The sequence below is a fragment of the Sminthopsis crassicaudata genome, chromosome 1 (genome assembly GCF_048593235.1).
Source record: "Sminthopsis crassicaudata isolate SCR6 chromosome 1, ASM4859323v1, whole genome shotgun sequence".
Classification (NCBI taxonomy): domain Eukaryota; kingdom Metazoa; phylum Chordata; class Mammalia; order Dasyuromorphia; family Dasyuridae; genus Sminthopsis; species Sminthopsis crassicaudata.
The window spans coordinates 69,956,599-69,975,916 of NC_133617.1; the positions used below are offsets into that span (position 1 = coordinate 69,956,599).

General features: G+C 42.4%; 2 protein-coding genes across 3 annotated transcripts; both read right to left on the bottom strand.

The window, feature by feature from the left end:
• Window positions 1–976: 976 nt before the first annotated feature.
• IL27RA (interleukin 27 receptor subunit alpha) lies at window positions 977–14,006 on the bottom strand. Its single transcript, XM_074310492.1, has 14 exons — window positions 13,752–14,006; window positions 12,193–12,346; window positions 11,553–11,722; window positions 11,301–11,455; window positions 6,208–6,355; window positions 5,983–6,071; window positions 5,074–5,257; window positions 4,537–4,716; window positions 3,605–3,706; window positions 3,351–3,509; window positions 2,653–2,778; window positions 1,931–2,027; window positions 1,648–1,741; window positions 977–1,485 (listed from the first exon to the last, which is right to left on the bottom strand). The coding sequence occupies exons 1-14, from the start codon at window positions 13,885–13,887 to the stop codon at window positions 1,282–1,284; spliced, it is 1,998 nt and encodes a 665-aa protein (XP_074166593.1). The 5' UTR covers window positions 13,888–14,006; the 3' UTR covers window positions 977–1,281.
• A 258-nt stretch (window positions 14,007–14,264) lies between these two features.
• Window positions 14,265–16,506, bottom strand: RLN3 (relaxin 3). 2 transcript variants are annotated; one of them, XM_074310623.1, is made up of 3 exons: window positions 16,149–16,506; window positions 15,780–15,982; window positions 14,265–15,223 (listed from the first exon to the last, which is right to left on the bottom strand). In XM_074310623.1, exons 2-3 carry the CDS (start codon window positions 15,940–15,942, stop codon window positions 14,943–14,945), a joined length of 444 nt encoding a protein of 147 aa, XP_074166724.1. In that variant the 5' UTR covers window positions 15,943–15,982; window positions 16,149–16,506; the 3' UTR covers window positions 14,265–14,942. The 2 variants fall into 2 exon arrangements, with proteins under 2 accessions (XP_074166724.1, XP_074166732.1); XM_074310631.1 differs by lacking the exon at window positions 16,149–16,506 and having other exon boundaries at window positions 15,780–16,048.
• Between the last annotated feature and the right edge of the window lie 2,812 nt (window positions 16,507–19,318).

Genomic DNA, 19,318 nt, shown 5'->3' on the forward strand with positions numbered 1-19,318 from the left:
GTTCAAATCCCACCCCTGTCACCACTTGAGTGACCTTAGCTATATATCACAACATCTATAACAGGCCTGAGTTTCTTTATCTATGAAATGAAAGGCTTGGACTAGAGGCTTCCAAGATTCCTTGCAGCTCTCAATAGATGTTAATTCTATGTTCTGAAGTGCCTCTGATTCTGGGTTACACTAGAGAAAAAGCAAGGATGGAGAAGTCCCAGATCTTACCCCTCAGGAATTTTGCAGCCCAGGCTGAGATAAGACAGATACATGGGTAGCTAGAATCCAAGATCAATGTGACATAGAATCTATATAGTAAGAGTGGTACAAATGGAGTCTATGGAGACTAGAGAGGAGGGAGGAAATCCATTCTGGAGAGAAGGCTTTTCTAGAGGAGGTGACATCTGAACTGAGTCTGAAAGGATGGATTAGAGGTTCAGGGGATAAGGGAAGAATGAATGGAGGGAACCAAAATCTGGAGACGTGGTGGGAACGTGTTTTAGATTTGAATGGTAAGCTATATATATAGACTGTTGGGCCCTGCAGTGGGGTAGAGGGCAGAGAAGCAGTGGGAAGCACTCTAGAGAGCTGGGATAAGACTGTGAGCTCTTGAACATAGGGAAGAAGGGTTTGGACTTGGTCCCATTGACAGTGGGGAGGCCATACAAGATTTGGGGGCAGGGGAGAGACAACTAAATCCTGTGCTCATAAATGTGGATAGGCTGAATGAGGAATGTAGGCCAAAAGAGAGAAAGTCTTAGATTTAGGGTCAGGAGCTTGGGTCTTGGTTGCGTTCTCCTTCTGCTTCTAATGAGCCACGTGACCTTGAGGAAAGCTACCTCTCTCTGCACTTCTATTCCTACTCTACAACAGAAATGGAGGTGGACCTCTGAGGTCCCTTCCAGCTCTAAACTTTCTAAATCACTGTGGGAAATCATGTTCTCTTTTCCCAAGTGCTCCAAATGACCAGAGTAACACATAAGGATTTTTCTAAAGTTCTCCCAAAGCATAAAGGGATTTAGTAGGTGCAATAGGGGTCAAGATTGAGTCCCAACCCTGATTCTAACTTGCTATATGTCCTGGGCCCATCTTCTTCCACTCTCTCCTTGCCCCCTTAGTTTCTATTTCTGTAAGATGGCAGATGGAATAGACAAGAAGATTTCTAAACCTTTTCCAGGTTTGATGTTCTATGGTTTTGAGACTTGGTTCCCCTGCCTCAGCAAATCAGGGTGATGCTTTGATCCTGAACTTGGTTCTTCTACATCATAGATCTATCCTCTTGGCAGAGTTTCATAATCCAGGACAGGTAGAGGTTTGTGATTTGGGCAGAGTCAGAAGCCCCAGTTCTTCAGGTGTGGGCAGGAAATGTTTCTCATATCCAAAGTCAAGTGGGATGGGAGCCTCTGGATCCTGGGGGGCTGGGAATATTGGAGTCTCCACTTCTTCCACTTCTAGGAAAAGGGCCTCTTTTGGAGGTGAAGCCTGGGGAAGCTCCTAAGGAAGAACAGTGAAAAGGGAGGCTTTGGCTCCTCCTTCCCTCACCACCTTGCCTCTCCTTCCTCCCATGGGGCCCAACATAACAGAAAGGAGGAGTTCAAGAGTTTCAAAGAAGAGTTTAAATTCCAAGTTCATAGATTAGAAAGCCCAGCTGCTCACCTCTCCCCAAAACTGCATGCTCTTGCTATTGGAGGGATCAGGGATCCTTTCAGAGACCCAATGTGGCAGAAGCTTGTGACGGAGTTGGAGGCAGCTGAGTCAAGCCAAGAAAAGAAAGTCAAAGTTAAGGGGTAGCATGAAGGCACCTGGGCTCTCCAACCCAAGGTACTCTGTCCTCTCAGAAATCCAAAATTTCTCTACCCAATATCCCCATGTACAAGCCACACTTTTCTCCCCTCCCCTTGGGAGTCCTGACCATGACCTAGGCATCCAATGCCCTCACCAATTAGAAAATGCCAAACCCAGGCAGCAAATCAGCAATAACATGACACAGAACAGCAGGACAATCAGCAGCACTTTCCATGCTTCCAAATTCTTCTCTAGGAGCAAAAGAAGCCAGGAATCAGATATTAGGGCCCAGGGACATGTGTTAAGTAGCAGATTCCCCTAACCATTCTGTACCCACCTCCAATTCATCCAAGGCCCCTAGCATCCTGACTTCCCTTCAAAGTCATGCATTCCATTGACCAGCAGCTGTTCCTTTCAGTCTCTAATCCTCTGTTAAAAGCTAGGATTTACTATTCACCATCATCACCTGTCAGTACAGTTATCACTTCCACATCACTATTTTCCCCGCTATGGTTTTTATATGCCATGGGGAAATTAAATGAGAATTTTAGGGGAGTTTTTTTTTTATAGAAGCTGAAGATCAGCAGATATGACAGAAAAAAATTTAAAAACTCAGAAATTCATAAAATGTATGTATAATATTGTATAATATAGTTTGTGACTAAATATTTAACCCAAATTTTACAATAAGGTACTATAAATACCCCATAAAAGAAAAAGAAAAAAAAATTCCAACTTCTTTGGAATGAAATGAGGGCCAAAAAATTGTATGCAAAATTTCCATCTCATCTCCCTTAACCTCCACAATGTGGTTCTTAAACTACATCCCTTCCTCCTCCCAGCAGCACCTGGACTTTGTGTCTCCAGCATACCCACCAGTGAGGAAGAATTGCAGGATCTGGCTAGGCTGTCCAGGGCCAGCAATGGTGGATGCTATCACCCACATCTTATAGTATCCTCCAGGGAGGTTCCACAGGGTTATATTTCTGGTATCTGCACTCACTAAAGAGAGAGAGAGGATGTGGACAGAGTGGTCAGTGAGGAGAAAATAGGGGGGAAGATAGGGAGACTTCCTGGAAGAAGTCTGCATTAAGTTCAGGAGCAGTGTGGAACAAAGGAAATAGCTCTATGCCAGGAGCCAGGAAACCTGAGTTTTAGTCACTAATTCACAGAGTGGCCTTGGGCCAGTACTTGTCCCCTTCTCTCAGCTTCTTAGTTTCTTCATCTGTAAAATGAAAGAACTGGACTATAATCTCTCAAACTCTGTCTAGGACTAAATCCTATGCTGCTAAATTTTTTGTGTGACAAGTAAATTCCTTGTTTTTTATGGGCCTCAGTTTATTTATCTGTAAAATAATATGATAATCTCTGATAATCTCTGAGGGCCTTTCCATAATTCTGTGATTCTGTGAGCAACACAGTGCTAGGTCAGAAGTCCTTGGGTGGTAGATTCCAGGATTAGCCACAGTGGACTGGCTGGAGACAGTGTTTCAAAGCCTTCCTAGGAAGGTGGAGTCTGAACCTGGATTAGGAGCCAATACAGAGGGATGAAGAAAAAGGGGATAGATGTTTACCATTCAGAAGGGTGGGGGACCCCGAAGCTGGCTGCACATATATGGTGTAGTGTGTGAAGTGTCCCCCACGTTTTCTTCTGGGGAGCTCGGCCCATGCTACAGTCAGTGCCCCGCTGGCAGAATTTGGAACCTGCCACAGAGTTGGCCCTTCTAGGGGTGCTGGAGGGAAAAATAAATATCAGAGGCCTTTGCAACCCCTTCCTCAGGACCCATGTGCCACCACACCTTCTCCTGTGCCCATCCCATTCCTTTACCTATCTCCTGACTGTACCCCCAGACTGGAGAGGCAAAAGCCAGGCCCTTCAGAGAGACACTGCTCACGGTCACACGGTATGGAACACCTTTCTCGAAGTTTCCTTGAAAGAAGGGAGGGGGCATGGGTCCAGAAAAATCACAGGAAAAGCCCATTCTACCCATCTCCATTCCGCCTCCATGCCTGTTTTCCCCACCTCCTATCACATCTTCTATTTTTCATCTTTGTTGCCTATAAGCCTCTCCTTTCCAAGCTCCCAGAACCACCAAATTTCGGAGTTGTAAAGAACCTTTGAAGACAATGAGAATACTTCCACCTCCAGCTAACCCACATCTTCTATACATGCTCCCAAAACAGTCAGTCATCAAGCCTAAAGGACTTACAAATAAAAAAGGATCATTGACCCTAAGATAGCTCACTCTGCTTTTGGACAATTCTCACCAGGAGAAAGTTTTTCCTGATATTAAGCCTATATTTGCAGCTCTACCAACCATTACCAAAGCCCTTCAGATGTGCAAAAATAGTTATTAGTCATTAATCTACTTCTGCCTCTTTTATAAATTTTCTTCTCCAAACTCAGCATTCCCAAGCTGATCTTATGATCTGATCTTATGTCCTCTCACCATCCTGACTGAATGACTCTGAACTGAACATAATATGGGGACAAGATCTGAACAAGACAAAAGAGAGTGGGATTATCACTCTTTTGGGTCCAATGACTCTCAATGCAGTCACTTTTTTTGTATTGCATGATCAACCTCCTTTTTGAGTTTGCAGTCCACTGAGGACCTGAGCTCCTTTTTTTTTTTAAACCATTCCTAATTTATATTTTCACTATGACACAAATTTTCTTGTCCACCTGTTCATCAGCCTGTAGAACCCTTTGACAGTTTAGAGGGAGGGATAACCGTATAGCCTGATTCCCCAATGTACCTCTCAACAGAATGCTGTGATTCCCCTTTGGTAGACGGGCCCAGTTGAGCCCCTGAGGAGACATCTCTTCTTGGATCCACTCTACTACAAACTCCTGGTGTTCCTGTGGCTCTGGAGCCCATGTGACCAACATCCCCTGATTTTCCATGCTGTTTACTCGGACTTTTTTAGGAGCAGAACCTGGGGACAAGTGCAAACCAAGAGGCTTTGAGTTCTATCTGCTAATACAGGGAAGTCAGAGCCCATTATACCTCTTCCCTATCTCCCAATCCCATTACAAGTTGTTTCTTCAATTCTTGCCCAATGAGTCCCTCTTTCCTATCTGTTGTTTTTCCATGGCCTTTTCCCCCAAGTCACAGAATCTCAGAAATGGAAGACACTTCTATATTCATCTGTTTCAATCTATATGTCAACAAGAATCCTCTTGTTCAGTAAGTAGAAGACTTCTAAAGATGGGCAGCTCATTCTTTCTAGAAGCAAAACACCCTACTCTAGGATACCTAGGACTCCTCCCTGGGAACCAGGATAGTCTCTTACCTGAACAAGCCAAAGTAAGGTTAGATGTGTGTCCCTGGCCGGTAATGTTGAAAGCCACTATGGATATCCACTCTGTGTCTTTAGGAAGGGTGACATTGCAGCAGAGTACAACTTTGGAGTGCAGGTCTTCACCTGGTACCTGGAATACCACCTTATAGCTGAGCCCCAACCCAGGCAGGAGGTCCTAAGGCAGGAAAAGAAGGAACTAATGTGACATGAGGAAAATCAGCATTCATTCAATATACATTAATAAAATGCCTGGAGTATATGAAGATCTGGACTGGATGCTAGGCCACTTTGGAAGAATGGGATTTAAAGTTTAGCTTAGATTGCTGGACTTGTATTCAGGAAGCCTGAGTTTAGGTCTTGATTCTGCCATTTATGTTGGACCACTCTGGGTCACCTCCCTCTCTTAATTTCCTCATCTGAAACGAGTAAATAATATATCTTGTACTTCCTTCCTTGCAAGGTTGTTAGAAGAAGAGGGCTTTTAAAAGTCATTAATATTCTAAGACAAGTGTTCCTACCCTGCTGGAGCCCATAGTCTAGGAAAAGCACATTCCTTTATATTAGAATATTTGAATCCTTTAAAGTAACAAGTATCATTTCCCATCTTGTATAGAAGACATTGATAAACAGGAAGGGGGAGAGTCTTGTTCAGTCACACGGCTACTAAGTAGGATGAATAAATGACTTCAACCCATGCCATTAACCATCAAAAGTCTAACACTCTTTCAATTATATCATGCTGCCCCAGTTGGGACACAGCCCTCTAAAAGGTGAGCCCAAGTTTCCTCTTCCCCAGGTTCTGTGCATTTACCTTCCCCTTCCCACCCCAGCTCCTATGTTCAAGTTACAGCTACTTCTGGCTGAGGCCCATGCATAGGGATACCCCTAGACCCGGGTCACCTTCCATAGCAACACATAGGGCTCTTCTTGGGGACGTGAGCTGCTGCAGGGTGACCCAAAGATCCACACATCCACTTGGTCGGTTGGGGCTAAACAGAAGCACAAGGAGAAAGGAGAATAGAGTGAGGGACTTCTCTAGTTGCTAGGAAGGGGCAGGAAATAGTGAAAGCATAGGAACATCCAGGACTGGGCCTCCCAGGCCTATAAGAAGAAGGGACTTCTTACCAGCTGGGAGGCTTTGGAATTTCAGGATGGCACTCCAGTCACTCCAAAAGCCCATGTTGTTTTGCAGCCGGCAGCGGGAGGCTATTTCATAAACTGTGTCTGGCTTTAAGCTGTGAAGCTCCAGAAAGGATGAATCTCTAGACTCCACCTGAGGGAAAGATAAGGAGGGGTCATAACACCATGGGTGAGAATTAGCTCCCATAGATCATGTAATAACCTTCGTGGATCTATAAATTAACTTCAATGGGCCAGTATTATTACACATACTAATTAATAATAAATTCTCTCATGCATCATATAATGATCTTCAGACAATCCCCCCTCAGGGCCATATAAAAACCTCAGTGGGCCTATGCAGCATATGATAACCTCACAGGAAGCCAAATAAAGTGATACAGAAGGAAGATAGCCTTCTGGCATCTGATTGTGATGAAATATTATTGTGCTCCATGTAATGACTGGTGGGGCAGGGGTGGGGGGTGATTTCACAAAAACATGGCAAGACCTACATGAACTGAAACAAAGTGACTTGAAAAGAACCAGGAGATCATTGTGCACAGTGACAGAAATGTGGTAATAAAGCTCAACTGTAAAAGGTTTGGCTTATTCTATCAATACAATGACCCAAGACAATTCCAAAGGATTCATGGTGGAAAAAATGCTCTCCACCTCCAAAGAAAGAACTGATAAACTCTGAATACAAATTAAAGTAGAATTTTCTCTTTATTTTTCTTGATTTTTTTTTCACTATACCTAATATGGAAATGTTTTGCATGATTTCATATGTATAATTGATTTTCATTTTGCTTGTTTTCTCAGTGGGTGGGGGAGGAAGTGGGAAGGAGGCAGAGAATCTGAACCTCAAATTTAAAGGTAAGTAAATAATAAATATTTTTAAAAGAATGAAGATGATCTAATCAATATAGTAATAACAATTACTTCCATTTGTATTAGGCTTTAAGATCTGTAAAGTGCTTTAGAGAATCCTGGGCAGTTCATTTCATTTCTTTGAAGATTCTTCATCAATAAAATGAGGGAGCTGAATTAGGTGACTTTTGAGACATTTTCCAGGTCTAAGTTCTTTGCTTCTACAATCTTGTTTGATCTTGTACAACATAACAGGCATCATTATATTCTTATTTTTATAAATAAGGAAACTGAGGATCAGAGAAGTCATCCTTGGTTATACAACTAGTAAGTATCAGAGTCAAGATTTGAATCCAAGTTGCTCCTGACCCCAAGTCTAGTACTGACCATATACTATCCTTTCACACAGATCACAAGAACATCAACAAAATCCATGCTAAATAAATCACCAAAATGTTCAAAACAAGTAGGATGGTTGGACTACTAACACATTGAAGATAATATATACATCTTTTGTTCTGGGATTAACAGTTAAGAAATAACAGAAGGTGCTCAAGTTGGTCATGGCTTAGGTGCTGCCCAGGAAAAAGCTTGGTCTTCCCTGAGCTGCCATAGTTGGGGGCAGCTAGGTTGCACAGCATGGATAGAACAATGGTCTTCAGGAGGATCTGAGTTTAAATTTGACTTCAGTCACTTAACCTTGAGAGAGAGAAAAAAAAAAAGAGAGAGAGAGAGAGAGAGAGAGAGAGAGAGAGACAGAGAGACAGAGAGACAGAGAGACAGAGACAGAGACAGAGACAAAGAGAGAGAAGAAGGGAGGGAGACAAAGGGAGAAAGAGAGAAGGAGGGAGAGAGACAAATAAAAGAAGTTCTCAAAGTAATTTACAATCTCTTTTTTTTGTTTTTCTTTCATTTTGTTGTTCTTTTTCTTTTTTTTAGACTAAAAAGGCCCTGAACTCAAATGCAAAATTCTAGATACTTAGGCTTCAAGGACAATTAGAATTTAGAAAACACTCCTTTAAAAAAAAAACAAAAACAAAAACAAAAACAAGAATAACTCCATAGAGAGAGATTATCAAAAATGGCCAATAGAACAGCCTATGAACTCATTATCAGTAAGGGAAAAGTCTCTTAACATCTTGGCACATCAAGCAACTCTCTAAAACTATGAGTTGCTTAGTAGCTGGTAATCTGCATGAATAGAGAAAATTGCCTTACCAGGATTCTGTTTCTTACAACAATGAAACCACAAATCTAGATCTTTATCATCTATCAGTTTTTAAATCTCTGTTATTATAAACATGTAAAACATATGTTGTTCAGTTATGTCCAACTCTTCAGGATCACACACATCAGATTTGAACTTATGAAGATGAGTCTTTTGGATTCTAGGCTCAACACAATATTCATTGCGCCACCTAGTGATTCCATAATGCATATACAGTACGTTTTAATACCACTATTTTTCAATGAAAGTTAAAATAAAATGGATTTTTAAATTAATGGTAACCTTCACGAGCCACATAACAACTCCCCACTGGGTGTTGTAACAATCCCCATGAAACATGGAATAACTTCCATATGCCATGCAATAATTTCCATGTGGCCATGTAATGAATAGAAGTCCAGAATTTCTGGATTGGAAGGAAACTTAAGTCACTCAGTTCAATCCATTCCTGAGCAAGAATGTCCTCTACCACATACTGGCTAAGTTCAGGCTTTGTTAAATGCCTCTAGTGATAGTCAGCCAAGGAGGCAATAAAGATTTATTAAATGCCTACTCTGTGCTAACAAACAAACAAACAAACAAACAAAACAAAACAATTCCAGCCCTTAAGGAAATACAATCGAATGAGATTGGAAAAGGGGCGAGGTGGGAAGGAGGACAAAAAGCAAACAACCATGTCCAAACAAACTCTAAACAGGATAAATAGGAAATGTTTCACAGGTACAGCACCTACTTCCTATAGGGGTACACTAGAATTTTTTTTGAGGGGGTGAGTAAGGAAGCATACACCAGAATTAAAAGAGATTGGGGAAGGCTTCTTGTAGAAGTTGAAATTTTGATTAGGACTTGAAGGATGCTGGGAAAGTCAGGACGTGGAAATGAGAAGAGAGCATTCCAGGTATGAGGGACAATCAAAAAAATTGTCTGGAGCCAAGTGTCATGAAGAAGCAAAGAGACAGACTTTTGTCTGGTTCTAGTTGTTGGGAAATTCTTTCCTGATGGTGAACTGATATAGGCTTTTCCACAACTCCATACCCCCACCCCACCCCATCTTTCCTAGTTCCAGGCTCTGGAACCCAATGGATTACTTCCAATCACTCTTCACATGAGTGCATCTTCACATACTGTAACATAGCTATTACTGTGTCTCCTAGATATCTTGTCTTGAATCTGACTGCCCTTACAATCATCTCCCTCCCATCAATTCTCTCTTATCTTCAACAGCTCTCTATCACTGGTTCCTATGTTGCTTACAAACAAGTCTGTGATTTTGTCTTCTTTAGTAAACCTTCATTTGATCTTATCATCCCCTCAATATCCTCCTTCTCTCTTATTTGTCATAGCCAAAGTCCCAGGGGAAAAAAAAAAAGCTATATAGATTCATTGCCTTCTTTTCCTCTTACTTTTCAATTCTTTCCAATCTGGTTTTAGAATTCAACCATCATTCAAAGGAAAGTATTCTCTCCAATATTAAAAAAAAAAGATTTTTATATTGCTATATCACCTAGATTCCTCACTGAATCCTTCTTCTCTCCTCCCAGAACCATTCCTTACAACAAATCATTTTTTAAAAAGAAAGAAAAAAAACAAATTCTTAGCAAAACTGACCAATATATCAAATATATGACATGGACTCCCTACCTCAGCAAAGGAATCATGTAAGATTGGGACCAATTCTAGAATATCTGCACATGTTCCAAATCTAAAGCAGGGTACTTCCATCATGCATGATTGTGCTTTTCTAGATTCAGGCTCCCTAGCCTCTGCTATATGGAAATTATTACACAGATGGAGATTTTAATCACTACTCTTTGGGGCTAATCATTCTACCTAACCTAAATCATCAGAACTGTTTTATAACCCAGCCCACATCTCTCATCCTATCACAAACATGTAGGCTAGATTATTTTGGGTCTGATTATGTCAGACCCTTCCTCTTTCTCTATAATTTCCATTGGCTTCCTTTTACCTCCAGGATAAAATACAAAATCCTCTGACATTTAAAACCTTTCTTAACCAAGTTCCCACCCTCTCTTCCAATCTTCTTATACTTTACCTATTCTTCAATCCAATGACAATGGCATCCTGGCTGTTCCATGAATGAGACCTTCATTTCTTGACTCCTGGCAATTTCTCTGGTTTCTCCCTATACTTGGAACATGCTCCTTCTTCCACTTTGACTACTGACCTTCCTGGCTTTCTTTAAGTCCCAACTAATAATCCTTCTTTTACTAAAAGCTTTCCCCAATTTCACTTAATTCTAATACTTCCCTTATGTTCATTATTTCCTATTTATCCTATAAATGGCAGCTACATGGTACATGGATGAGTCAGGTTGACTCATCTTCATGAGTTTAAATCTGGCCTCAGCTATGTGACCCTGGGCAAGTCACTTGACCCTTTTTATCACAGTTTCTTTATCTATAAAATGAATCAGAGAAAAAAATGATAAACCACTAAAGTATTTTTGCCAACAAAATCCCAAATGGGATCATGAAGATACAAGTAGAACAGCATTTATATAGCTTGTTTTGTATGTATTAGTTTGCACATTGTCTTATCCATTCGATTGTGAGCCCATCGAAGACAGGGACTGTCCTTTGTATCTTTTTGTATCCCTAGAACTTAACATAGTGTCTTGTACCCAGGAAGCACTTAATGAATGTTATGACATAGTTGCATCCTATCTAGAGTCTGTTTGTGAGGGGAATAGTATGAAATAGCATAAGAGAACCCAGAATTTGAGTTGAAAATTGGGTTTTGCCACTTACTCTTTATGTGACTTTCCCTGTCATTTCTTTTTCCTGTGCTTTAGTTTCCACATCTGTAAAATGGGACTAATTATAACAGTAATGATAATAATAAAAATAATCAAATAAGTATATATAAAGTGATTTTCAAGCCTTACAGTACTATGTAAATACTAGGTATTATCATTATTATTATTCTGGAACATCAAACCCAAAATGGTCTTCAGAATTTGGGGAATGTGACTCACCTGTTGCCATATTGAAGAAGAGACCTCCCGGAAACGGTGCTGACACTTGGAATTCTCATGGGAAAGCCAGTCAGAGAGGGTCCAAGTCACAGTGACCTCTGTAGGGTCATTAGAAAACTCTACTTTTTGGTCTAGTTTTGGTGGCTCAGGCTTCACTGTAGAAGAGAAAAAGAGCAATAAGCCTGTGAACCTCAGGCATCCCGAGAAACTATTCTCCAGAAGGCAGCCCCTTTCCCTGCTCTCTGGAGGTACCTATGTAATCCAAAGACAAGTTGAGTGGTTGTGGGTCTCCAGGCCGGGAAGTCTTGTCCTGGGGGCTCAGCCATACGAGGTATTGGTCAGAGATGGTGAGGTGCTCCCGTTCCACAGTGACCCAGCTCTGATCTCTGGGCACTGTGACATTTCGGATCCTATTAGAGTGACTGGTGAAGGAGAAAACAGAAAGATTGTGGAGGAGGCAGGACACAGGAATCTAGAAGCATCCTAGAGCTGGAAAGATATCCATCCTCTCATCTGATGCACAAGGTCGATAGAAGTTATAGGATCATCTACTCTAAATCTCTTCATTTTACAAATAAGGAAACTGAGGCCCAAGGAGATGACGTGATTCACCCAATATCACATTTAATAAGCATCAAAGGCAGGGCTCTTTCCCATGTACCACATTCCTCTTCATTAAGGGACCAACTTAATCACTTGGAGGGGAGGATAAAATTATCCTGAAACCTGAGCAAATCTGCTTGGGGATGCCAATTACTGGTCTTCTCCCCGGCTTGAGGAGGAAGTACATCAGTGGGGCTAGAAGGTGGGACCTGAAAGCTGCCAGTTCTGGTGGTGATGGAGGAAGGGATGTGGGAGAGGAGGGATGTGGTAGAAAAATCATTTTACTCACTACTTTAAGCTCTGAAAGTAGAAGTTATAAGGAATGTCAGGGTCCAAGCTGGGTGCCCAGGTGCAGTTCATGTGCCCCTTGAGTTTCATATAGTAGCACTGGAGTTGACGGAGTGAAGCCCAGGAGGGCACGGATCCCTGGTCAGCATGCCATCCTGTTCCAGTTTTACACAGAGAGATCTTGTCACATTATTCCCCTGCCCCATAAACCCATGACTCCTTATTGCAGCCATAGTCAAGATCAGTCCCTGCTTCCTGGCATTCAAAGCCACTACAAATTTGCCACCTACCCCCCCCCCCCCGCCTTTCCAATCTCATTTCCTATTGAACCCCTTTACTCATTTCCACTTTTCCCTCACTCTCTAACCAAACTATAGACTCTCTGACTCCTAGTTATGCTCACCACTCTCTTGGTCCACGTGGTCTCCAGTACTTACGAGTATTCTCCCTGCTTAATTTCCATTCTTTTAAAGCTCAACTCACAGAATGTCAGACCTGAAAGGGATTATGGCATCCAATCTCCTCATTTCATAAAGGAGGATGCTGAAGGTCAGAGAGGGCCCAAGTCCATCAGCTGATCAGTAGAAGGGATGGGCAGTACCCCAGCTCATCTATTTTTGAACTCTTTTCTATAGATCCTCCTGACTTCCCTTTTCTTCCTGGGAGCACCTGAATCCTTGAGTTTGACTCAGTAATGACCTTCTTGTGCATTCATATGTATTACTTCATTTCTCCCTTTGATCATATAATCGTGAAGAGCATACAGCCTCATAAAGTGACACATCCCAGTGCTTTGAGGTTGGCAAAGCACTTTCCTCATGACTATCTTGTAAGTTAAATAGTTCAAATACTTTCAGCCCCATTTCACAGAGGTTGAAACTAAGAAAGTAAAAGGACTTAACAGTAATAAGTGACATTTTATTCTAAGGTTCACAAAGCACTTTATATACATTCTCTCATTTATTCGTCCTGACAAACATGGGAAGTAGAGACTGTAGGTATTAACTGTACATAGAACTTAAGAAAGTGGGGTTCAAAATTCAGTCCCCACGCCAGTGAGGACCTGTCTGAGTCAGGATTCCAATTCAAATTTCAACTAACTATAAGTCTTGAATTTTTTTTATACTGATAATCATCCCCCACTAATAGGATTTTCCAGATGTTTTTATCAAAATTTCCTAGCTTACCCAGTGGTCAGCACAAGTTATGTACACAGGCAGTTAAATAAATATCATTCGAAGGAGCAACTTCCAGCTTTTGCCACACCAGGGGACTGGGGCCTTACTCAGGGGCCCAGAATCCTCCCAAGCCTCCCTCTTCTCTTCCCCCAAGCTGTACATGTATAAATCATTCTCAGCTCTCCTACATTCTGTGGGGTTCCACAAAGAGTGAGCTGCCTAGAGGATGAAGAAGGGGGAGGAGAGAGGGAATGGAAAAAGAAGGCTATAGAGGATCCCACCCAGCACCCGCCTGAGGCTCAGTGTGAAGAGAAGGGCCCTCCAGAGCCACCAGAGCTGGGTGAGCCGACAGGGGCATGGAAGACTATAGTCAGTTACTCACCCTCTGGGACATCCGGAGACCTCACTGGCAAAGGCAGCAATAGCCACAGCAATAGCAGTAACTTTGGGGGTAGTGGCTGTGGCAGGAACAGAGGAAAGATGGCACCTGGAGTCCAGTTGCACCCAAGTATATCCATGGCAGCCCCTACTGGGCTCCCTCTGCTCCCTCCAGCTGACCCCGGACCTAGCTTCCTGCTCTAACTGATGAGGTAATAACAACCCTCAACCCCATGCTCAGGGCAGAAAGTCCCAGATTGTGGGAGGGAGGTGTGCCCCAACAAAGGACCTATCAGGATTTCTCTTGGGGAAACTGAGGCTCAAGGGAGGTGCACTGCCCCTCAGCTGGGGGGTGGGGAGATCTACCCCTACAATGATCAATAGACACACATACACACAAAGTCATTCAGAGTTTTATTGAGATTTTGAGAGAGCCTGGACCAGGGCCAACCCACATCCTGAACCCATGCATCCGGCCTCCCAGTCCCAGCCACCCACCCTTCCCCCATCCCCCACAGTGAGTGCAAATAGCAACTATCTATCATTGTCCTGTGTGACTGAATGATTCTGGGTGTAGAATAATGTAGGTATGATTCACAATCATGTATGGGCCAATCCCAAATTGTAATTGTGGGAACACACCTGAAGCCCTGTCTGGCTTTAAATGTATGATCCACAATTCCATGTGACAATGTTCCCTCCCCAGGGCCAGAAATCAGTGACTTTAGGACAGTTCTCTATGACCACCCCCTATAATTGATTTCCTCCTCCTTGTACCCACAATAACAGCAGAAGGGCGATAGGTGGGGAGAATTAGGCAGGCTCCATTTCCCAAACAGGGTCAGGGTAGAGGAACTTCAAGGGCCAGACAGAGAAGTGCAAAGTTGAGGAGATAGATCTGGAACTGGGGGTAGAGGCAGTCTAGAGAGAAGTTGAGGAGCAGAGAGAAATCTAACACCAGAAAGGAAACTAGAGTAGGGACATGGAAGGGAAGGGAACCCCACTCTAGGAAAACAAAGGGAAGAACAGAGTGGGGAAGAGAGGGGAGAGAGAGAAACAGAAGACATAGAATGTGGCTTTAGTAGGGTAGAGAGCAGGGAGGACTAGAGTCTAGAACCAGGAGGAATAAGGGGAAAAGTCAGACTCCCCTGAGTCTAAAACTCCGCAGAGAAATTTTAATCTCCCTCTGAGAGTCTTAACACAGACTGCTGATTTCAGTCTTGCTGCATCCCCACTTGCAGCAATTGCTGGAGACACCTGCTAAAACATCCCGGCCCCCCCGAAGGAAGCCCTGGCCAGGCTTTGTCTCAGGCTCCAATTCTGGTCGGCTTCTGGACATCCCAGACCAGTTAGGGCCTCTGAGACTGCTGTAGAAGTCTTCAGGCTCCCTGGACAGTGGCACGAGGGGGCTGGACAGCCATTCAATGGAAGTAGTCTCCTGGGACTCATCCCCCAACTCCTCAGCAAAGGCATTCCCTGGAAAAGAGAGGAAGACATGATATAGCCTCTTGAATTCTCCTCATTAATGGGCTACCTGCGTCCCTTAACTGCCTCAGACGTCCCTCCACAAAAAAAGGGATTTAGAAACTTTCAGCTGGTGGCTCTAATCTGGGTCCTCCTTTCTCCCCAAGACAGAACAAGGTCTCTCCACTACCCCAGACTCATCTTCTCCCCACAGAGCCCTTAAAAGTGCATGGATGTATAATTTTAATGGGTTTGTTTAGATTAGACAGTCTCTAAACTTCCTCCAGTTTGAAGTCCCTTATCCAAGAAAATTATGATCTAGTTTTAAATCCTGTCTCTGGCACTGACTGGCCATGTGACCGTACTTCTTATACCCAAGTTTCCTCATCTGTAAAATGAACAATTGAACTAGATTAGACTGCCTCTGTGTCCCCTTCCTGCTCTGACTAATCTCTGGCTCTCCCTGGCCCAGCCTGAAACACACATGTACACACATTCTCAGCATCCACAGTGAATGGTTTGGGCTTTGGCTCCACTCTCAGATGTCCCCTCCCTTCCCATTACTCACCTGCCCTATCTCGTCTCCAACGAGATCCCCCACAGGTAAAGATGACAGCCCGGATGAACTCTCGTCCGCACAGCTTTACTGCATAGGGAGATGTCCGGCCCTCAGCTGCTGGCAGATTCCCCAGCAAAGCCCACAGTACCAGGAGCAGCACAGTCTTGGGCATGGTGGACCAACAGCAAGGATGGCTGGGGAGAAATACCTGCCTGGAACCAGAGTGCTATGTCAGGTCCAGCTGCCTTTTCCATCCCTGCTTCTGCCTCCCATTTATAGCCAAGTGCTGTAAGATAAGGTATGACCTCTCTTATCTCCCCTAGCTAGCAGCAGGACCAGTGTCCGTCTCCTCGACCCCTCCATTCCCAAGGAAGTCACCTGGGTTTGGCGATAACCTTTTCCCAGTAATGTGGAAGAAGCTGATGAACAGGCAGGAACAGAGGAGGCGGGGGACTGAAGAGGATGTGTCATTGTCATTGCTGCAGACGAGGAAAATAACTGGACTTCCAACTTGAAGCCAAAGGGTCTGGATCTTTCAGCTGGTAAAATCCACTCTCATAGGATTTAGGACAAGATGGAATCTCAGAAACCATGTAATCTAATTCCCTCATTTTAGATAAGCCAAAGTCTAGAAAGGGGAAGAAGTTTTAATTCATTTTAGTTCAATGAATTAGTATTATGTACCTGTCATGTAGAACTCAAGAGTTGGGAGCTGGGTGTACAAAGACAAAAAGTCTCTTCTCTCAAAAATATTACACTCAAGAAATATAACACCTAAATAAGTAAATAGAGTTTGAGGAAACTTGAGGAAAAGAAACAAATTGTAGAAATTAGGGATTTTCCCAGAGGAATTGAGCCTTAAAAAAAAGGCAGAAGAAGTAATTCATTCTAAACATGAGAAGTAGCTTATGCAAAACCATGGAGGCAAGGGTGAAGGATAAAAGCTTATTGAACAGCTAAACATAGTCCAGATGTGCTGGGATGTGAAGTCCATGAAATAAAGTATTAGGAAATAAGACCGGAAAGGTGGGTAAGTGCCGGCTATGGAAGACCTTAAAATATCAAACTTGTTGTGAAGATCCAAAGAAGTAACATGTATAAAGCATTTTGTCAACATTAAATTGCTGTATGAATACTAATTAGTATTAATTAGGAGAGGATAGTCTCCAAAAGGCTCTGAGGTTTCATAGCTACAAAGCATGAGAATTCTAACTCAAGGTCTAATCTCTCTGTGTGTATACAAAACAGTAAGATCCATCACCTTTTCTATGGGGCTTAGACCAAGGGAAACACAAACAGAAGTTCTGAGGATCTATGAGAAGCAGGACTAAGGGGAACAGAGCCAGGGGAATTCAAGGGATCATAGAGCCTGAAAGAAATGAGTCACTCAGTTAATAAACATTAGATGTGTGTTATGTGCCAGACTATGCTGAGTTCTTGGGCTACAAGGAAAGATTAAAAGATAGCCCCTAAGTTTGAGTTACTTGCAATCTGAGGGAAGAAATGACATATAAACAGTTATACACAAATAAGGTATATAAAGGATGAATAAGAAAACAGAGGAAAGGTAATCAAATTAAGAGGGATTGAGAAAGACTTCTGGTAAATGGGATTTTAGCTGGGATTTGGCTGGGTAGAGGACAGACTAGAACTAGAAGAGATGTATGCTGAGCAGACCGCCAGAAATTTACTGCAGTAGTCCAGGAGTCCAGAAGGGAGGACATAAGGGCCTCCACCAGATTGGTAGCAGTGTTAAAGGAGAGGAGGTGGCATTTTTGACAGATGTTAAGAGGGCAAAAATCAGTAGGTCTTGGCAACAGATTAGAGGGATGAGAGTGAGGAGTCAGGGATGACACCCAGGTTGCATGCATTGCATGCCCTTCAACAGTAGTAGGGAAATTTGGAAGGGAAGCTGTTTTAGGGGGAAAAAAGATTATGAGTTTAGCTTTGGACATGTTGAGCTTAAGATGTTTCCAAAACATCTAGTTCAAGATGGAGATTAAAAGAGAGGCTTTTGGATTTAAGAACCATCAGCATAGAGATAATTCAATCAGATTACCAAGTGAAATAATGTAGGGGGAGAAGAAAACCTTAGACTGAAGCTGGCTAGTGGACATGGCCCAACCCCTTCATTATACAATTTGCAGAATAGGAATCTCAGAATTGGGAATACAAGGGCCATTTTGTCCTGTATCTGAGCACTTTCCTTCTCTAGATAAGGTAAACCTTTGTTTGAGGTCTGGCTGGAAAGACAGTACCTCGAGGGATGTTCTAGCTGTGGGTAGCTCCAATTGTTACATCAAGCATCAGCTGGCCTTCTGTTGACTTCCATGCTTTGTTCTTTGTTCCATTTTCTGACCCAGTAGAACATGTCTAATCTTCCTCCCATGGAACAGCTCTTTTTGTTATTACCTTCAGCTGTTACCTTTCTTCTGCCTCTTTCTCTACTTTGAATCTATTTCCTTCTAATTATGCTTTTTATGGAAGAGTCCTCAGTTCATTGCACCAACATGTTCATTCTCTCCTAGGCACGCTCCAAGCTAAGAACACTACTTCCTTTGTATGAATTCTTTCCTTGGGCAGCTAGGTGGCACTGTGGCTAGGCCCTTTTAGTTCAAATCCAGCTTCAGATGTTTAAAATTTTGACCTTAGGTAACTCACTTAATCTTTGTCTCTCAGTTTCCTCATCTGTAAAATATTAATAGTATCTTTCACCAAGAATTGTTATGACAAGTTAATATTTGTGTTTTGCAAAGCTTAAAATGCATTTTTGTGCTACTTATTATCTAACTGCCACCTAAGATTTCATTTCTTTTGACTGCCATATCCCATATTGGGTTTTCAGTCCATGAATATCTCCAAATCTTTTTCATATTCAACCACATTTCTCCCATAAATTATTTGTGCAGGTGATTTTTTTTTTTTAAAAAACCCAAGCAAAGGATTTTAAATTTATCTCAACTTAATTTCATTGTATTGGATATGGTCCCTTATTCAAGCTGCCAAAAATATTTTCAGATCCAGACTATCATGCAGTATGTTAGCTATCCTTAGCTTTGGGTCACCGGAAATTGGATTTAAAATGTCATCTATGCCTTCATCCAAGTCATTGAGAAATGTCAAACAGCTCAGGACCACAGACATCTAGATGGTCCCTGAGGCACTCCTTTCTAAGCTGACATTAACTAATTAATGAATCACCCTTTGGGTCTGGTCATTCAATTCAGAATCCACTCAACTGGACTCTCACCTAACCTATATTTTTCCATCTTGCTCTTGAGAACATCATGAGGGAAATTCTGCTTTTCTGTTATATTGTATCTACCATATGTCATTGATCTGTCAAGCCTAGAAACCTGTCAGAAAAGGAAAACTCTTGTCATCTCACATGAACTTTTTTCTTTGCAGTTTTATTTCCTTTTTCCTTTTCTACCACAGGAATTTTCAACATATAGCATCTCCTCCCCCTCTGAATCTTTTGTTTAAAAAAAAACTGAGTGATTAAAAAAAAAGCACCAATTATCTGCTATCTTTTTTTTTTCCTCCAG